Consider the following 6129-nt stretch of genomic DNA (forward strand, 5'->3'; position numbering starts at 1 on the left):
TGTCCTGGAACTCACTTTGTAGACCAGGCTGGCCTCAAACTCAGAAATCCGCCTGCCTCTGCCTCCCGAGTGCTGGGATTAAAGGCGTGCGCCATCGTTTCTTTTTAAATAAAGATTAGTTTCTATTTTTACTTTTGTGTCTGTATGTCACTTGTGGGTGGACGCCTGTGGAGGTCAGAAGAGGGCTCCAAGCCCCTGGAGCTGGAGTTACAGGTTACTGCGAGTTTCCTGATGTGGGTGCCGAGAGCTGAACCCAGGTCCTCTACAATAGCAGTGTGCCGGCTGGTTTTCCATCAACCTGACACAAATTAGAGTCATCAGAAGAGGGCGCCTCAGTGGAGAAAAAATGCCTTCTTATGATAGGTTTGGGTTGTAGGAAAGCCTATAGGGCTTTTTGATAATTAGTGATTGATGAGGGAGGGCCCAGCCCATTGTGGGTGGGGCCGCCCCTGGGATGGTGGTTCTGGGAGCTATGAGAAAGCAGGCTGAGCAAGCAATGGGGAGCAAGCCAGTAAGCAGCATTCCTCTATGGCCTCTGTATCAGCTTCTGCCACCAACTTCCTGCTTTGTTTGGGTTCCTGTCCCGACTTCCACCAATGACGAACAGCGATGTGGAAGTGTAAGCCAGATAAATGGTCTTCTCCTCAATTCACTTTCGGTCATAGTGTTTCATCACAGCAATAATAACCCTAAGACAAGCAGGAAGCGCTCTTAACCACAGAACCAACTCTCCAGCCCCACGGTGAGACTCTTGTCTCAAAGAAGGTAACAGCCACAACCACAAAGTCAATCAAAACCATGTGCGTGAAAACACACATTACTACGATGCCGGGTTAAAGATCAGAACACGTGTCTACAGAAAATTAAATGAAGAAGTCCTCAACCTTAGGCAGAGCCTAAGTGTGGCCAGTGTTTGCACCCACCTGGAGCTGTGTGGCATAGTGCCCCAGCTTGATCTTCAGCAAAAACCCATCTTCCCCCACCTGGTGCTCCGCTTTCTTCTGCAGCTCCTGCACCAGGCCCTCCAGGAGCTGGGTGGCCTTAATGTTCTCCTGTGGATTATCAAGATCTATTGAGTCCCTAGGGGAAAAAAATTACACAATCTGTATACATACATGCATAGGAGCCTGTACACATGCAGCCTTTACATACTACATTTGTTTTGTGGGTGCTGGGGATTATAGGTGTGAGCCATCATGGGAGTCTGAAACGTGATTTCTTCTATAATTCATGTGTTAAGAAACACCCCGACATAAGTTGGCTAAATGTCTACAATGCCCGACTCTACAATTCTCTTAGCTGAGCTTTACACTTCTTTCTAAATACTCCCCCCTCCCTGCTTCCTTTTACTCACTGACTCTGATATTAACCCACCCCCTCCTAGGAATGAAGGGAATAAGGGGTCTTCTAACTTCCAGTTTATACTCATATCTCCAGGGTATGTGGGGCAGGGTATATAGTTCTGCATGTTCTTTTCAACCTTGACTGGTTCCAGGCCCCCAGTCACTGCCCTTCCTAAGGGACCCTGGAAGGGAGACATCAGAACCGAAGATGCCTACAAGTATTCACACCCAAGGAGAATTGTCTGTCATCACTGTAGATATGGGACTTGGAAATAACACTGGCTCCTCCAGTGAAGGCGAGAAGCCAGTCCCCAGCCCTCGTGTCATTCTGAGCTGTTCAGCTGGTGACAGGGGGTTGAGTCCACTTCCTCCTTATCTTCTTTCTTTTGTCCTTAAAAGATTTTTGTCTACTAAGTTAGGCAACAATTGCTGCTGGGTAATACTTAAGTGACTTAGTGCTCTGATAAACCAAACAGCTGTCAGGCTGAAATAATATCTAATTACTGCTGACCAGGTCCACAGCCAGGGAAGAGAGCCAGCGGCAGCTAAAAGACAGCCACCCACAAATCCCTGCAGTTAGCAAGTGGCTGGTGGCAAACAGCTAGGCAGAGGCACACCAAAGCCCTGAGACGACGTTATCAGAGACCACCCGACCTGTGTCTGGAAAGGGTAGGGACAAAGCCAATTTTTAGAAGTGTATATCTATGGGTTGAAGAAAATATGTATGAAGTGGAAGGTTAGACAGGCTGCAGGCACAGCCTTGCTCCTCTGTTCTGACTAGGAGCACACCGTTGAGAGGATCTAGTCGTTTTTGTTTGTTTGTTTTTCAAGACAGGGATTCTCTGTGTAGCCCTGGCTGTCCTGGAACTCACTCTGTAGACCAGGCTGGCCTTGAATTCAGAAATCCACCTGCCTCTGCCTCCCAAATGCTGAGATTAAAGGCGTGCGCCACCACTGCCCGGCTGAGAGATTCCAGTCTTTGAACAAATACAGCAGTCTGGTTCTTAATTTAGACTCAACCATAGCCTACGATCAGAGACTTCATGACAGCTTCAATACGAAGCGCTGGAAACTCTTTGTTGATATCTTTATTTTTTTATGGGGAAAAAACAAAACCCTACCTAAAATCCAGGATTTCCTTAATATCAACCCCAATTTCCCAAAGCTTATTCAATAAATTAGACTACTCAGGAGATCTGCTGGCTGAGAGCCCATTTGCCTAGGACTGTCTCAAGTTCCTAGGCTTAAGTAATTCCCCTGCCTCAGCTTCCTGAGTAGCTGGAATTACAGGAATGCACTGTTGTACTCAAATAAACGAAAGCTGGCTTTTGTTCTCTCTTTTGTGGTATGGAGCCAGTCTGCTTAGCTGGATGAATGCACTACCGCTGATCTAGCCTCTAAGTGAGATTTTTAATCAACAGAAACTTCCTGTTAATGTTTTCCGAAATCTCCCAAATCATTAAAACAGAAAGAAAAGGAAAAGGACTGGACTAACCGAGGTGTGTTTGATGTTCTCATATTTAGTCAGTTTTTCCCCCTCTTAATTATATGAAGCTGGGATTTTTTTTTTTTAATTGCCTAGAAAAATTGCCTTCCTTCGGCAGGCTTGTTTCTGAACGGAGCCTTGCTAACAAGCTGTAGCAATTACTGTAAGGCAGCATCTCCAGTGGGTAGGGACAGCCTTCTCCCAGCAGCAACACCGCTGGCTCTCCACAGAGGAGCTCACCACCCTGGTCAAAGCCTGGCTAGTCTGATGAACTTGTACACGCACGGACAGACTGAGGCCAACGACGGGCAAGCTCCCTGCCCTGCACGCTGCTGGGCACCGCTGATGGCTGGTGAGGATGCGGCAGGGCTGAGGAGGCAGCCGCTCGGTGGTACAGCTGTCTTGTGTGTTGTAAGCTTTGCCCTAGCACTGCACGATAAGATGCATTGCTACTGAACTGTGTTATACCGATCTAACAATTTTAAAGCTCAAGTATATAATTCATAATAGAGATAAAAATGTTGGCTAAGTCAACACTGAAATGTAATCATTATTAGTCTTTAAAAAGAAAAAAAAATCAGTGTGTGTCTCAAGACGTATGCCACAGCACGATGTGGAGGTCACAGAACAACTTTTAGGAGCCAGTTTTGTCTACCGTGTGGGTTTTGACATCCAAATTAAGGACATCAGGGTTGGTGGCTAGTTTTTTTGTTTTTTTTTAAACTCACTGAGCCATCTTGCCTTATTGTTAATATTTTAGAGTACTTTTGTTGTATATGTAAATACATATTTAAAATGTGAATGTTTCAAACCAGGTGTAATGGCACAGGCCTTTAATCCCAGCACTTGGGAGGCAGAGGCAGGCAGATCTCTGTGAGTTCAAGGCCAGCCTGGTCTACAGAGTGAGTTCCGAGACAGCCAGAGCTACATAGTATGAGACCCTGTCTCAGAAAAACAAAAAACTAGAGAGCTATGAATGTTTTGATTATTAAATCAATATGTTAAATATCTGATTTATAAGATATAAATTTCAGCACATGGGAGACAAAGGCTGATCTTGAGTCTAAGACTAGTCTGGTCTATATAATGAATGCAGGCCACCCATAACTATATGGTGAAACTTTATCTTGGGGGAAAAAAAAAGCCAGGCATGATTCTTTCTTGCCTTTAATCTTAGCACTTTTGAGTTCCAGGACAGCCAGGGCCTGTCTCAAAGAGTGAGAGACATTGTCTCAAAAACAAACAAACAAAACAAAACAAGGCAAGCTCAGAGGCTGGAGAGATGCCTGTGTGGTTAAGAGAGCTTCCTGTTCTTCCCGAGGACCTGAGTTCAGATCCCAGCAGCCACACTTGGTGGTTCGCAACCACTTGAAACGCCAGCTCCAGCTGTTTTCTGGCCTCTGCAGATAGGTGCCCTCATGTGTATGCATCCATACACAGACGTGCACATATATACATAATTTAAAAAAACAACAAAAATTAAAACTCCAAGAATTATTTCATCTCCCTGCATCTAAAAGAAGGCTGAATACCTTTTTATGAATTACATGAAGATTTTCAAACAGCTTTTCTTGGAGACAGGTCCTGAGGGCTGAGTCTAGAGCCTCATGCCTGTACTTAACCACTGAGCTACACACCCAGCCCAACACACACAGCTCCTCCTCCTCCTCCTCCTCCTCCTTCTTCTTCTCCTCCTCCTCCTCTTCTTCTTCAAAGACAGGGACAGGGCCTCACTCTGCAATTCAGGCTGGCCTCAAACTTGCAACCCTTCTGCCTCAGCTAGGATCATGACAGTTACAGGTGGGGACCACTAGCCTAGGCTACGCACAACTTTTAAAGTCTCAGTTATAACATTTTTCTCATCAAAGTTCAATATCCTCGTACTTGCCAAAAGATGATATAGAAGCTGTTCACCTACCAGGCTTGGCTTTCGATCCACTGTGATAAATAATGTCGCACCTCGATGGGGAAATGCTGGCCGTACAAGGCCTGCATCTGGTGAAGGGCATCGCCCTGGAGCTGCTGAGCCTGTATCCACATAGCCATGGTTCACAACCTGTTAAATAAAGACCTTGATTTATTTGTTTGTTTGTTTGTCCCCATTCCCTTCAAAGCCACTGGAGTATATATGCACGGGGTTTAAAAGTGAATGTTTTCTCTCCTTTTGGTACACTAAAGGTCAAATCTTTAAAATTTTTTTCTTTATTATCGTATGTGATGCGTGTGCAGGTGCGCATGCGCCACGGTGAATGCGTAGAGGTCAGGGGATGACCTTGTGGAGCTGTTTCTTTCCTTGCATCTTTATGTGGGTTCGAGGGATCAAACGCAGGTTGCCAGGTTGCTCGGTAACCGCCTTTACCCACTGAACCATCTCAGCTACCCAGGATCAATATTTTTGAACTGACTTCCAGCTTTATCAGGTTTTCAAAATGCAGACACTCAGCATGGCCGTGGGAAGGGCCCCAGATGGATCTATGAAGCATTGACTATTGCAGTGCAAAAGGCAGAACCATAAAAACCAGCGGCATTCAGGAAGGCGCCGCCAACAGCTTTAATATCCTAGACCTGGTCTTGGCGTTTGCTTGAAACCGCCATGGGTTATAAGCATCCTTTCCAACAGTCATCGTGAATGATCGGCGGAGCGAACCGAAAAATAACTCTAGGTTCGGTATTTGGGTTTTGTGAAATGGAAGATGGTACCATTTGAACAGGATCTGAAAGATCAGAGAAACTCGGGACAGACTAAGGCCTGTGTGTTATCTTAGTGGCTTAGTGGCCATTCTCTTACCCAGAGCAGAGGCTTATCTGGCCAAGCTCCCCAACGTTCTTTCACCTCTGGAGTTACTGCTATGGAATTTGCAAATACATACAATTCGACACAGAAATAGTATGTGTGGACTAGAAGAATGGATTGCTGTGTGACAATGGTGAGCAGCAGGGCTGGTTTTCTGTAGGGTTTGTTGTTTCCTTTTGTAATGGAGATTGAACCTATGACCTGGGCCATGCTGGGCAAGAGCTCTATGGCTGACCTGTATTCCAGGCCCCTTTTGGACTTTCTATTTGGAGACAGTGTCTCACTAAGTTGTGTAGGCTGACTATGCACTCGCTCTGTAGCCCAGGCTGACCTTAAACTTGTCATTTTTTTAAAAAAAGATTTATTTATTGTTATATGTAAGGACACTGTAGCTGTCTTCAGACATGCCAGAAGAGGGCATCAGATCTCATTACAGATGGTTGTGAGCCACCATGTGGTTGCTGGGATTTGAACTCAGGACCTTTGGAAGAGCAGTCAGTGCTCTT

The 6129-nt window shown here is 45.6% G+C and overlaps 1 protein-coding gene across 2 annotated transcripts in view; it reads right to left on the reverse strand.

Annotated features, from left to right (window-relative positions):
- The window catches only part of Stat5b (signal transducer and activator of transcription 5B), a 71674-nt gene that overhangs the window by 23748 nt on the left and 41797 nt on the right, over positions 1–6129 (reverse strand). For both annotated transcript variants that reach the window (XM_021178221.2, XM_021178220.2), the window contains exons 2-3: positions 4748–4885; positions 924–1080 (exon numbers count right to left, since the gene is read on the reverse strand). In XM_021178221.2, coding sequence (XP_021033880.1) covers positions 924–1080; positions 4748–4875 — 285 coding nt within the window. In that variant the 5' untranslated portion in view covers positions 4876–4885. The remainder of the gene's footprint in view (positions 1–923; positions 1081–4747; positions 4886–6129) is intronic.

This window comes from Mus caroli, chromosome 11 (assembly GCF_900094665.2).
Source record: "Mus caroli chromosome 11, CAROLI_EIJ_v1.1, whole genome shotgun sequence".
NCBI classification, from domain to species: domain Eukaryota; kingdom Metazoa; phylum Chordata; class Mammalia; order Rodentia; family Muridae; genus Mus; species Mus caroli.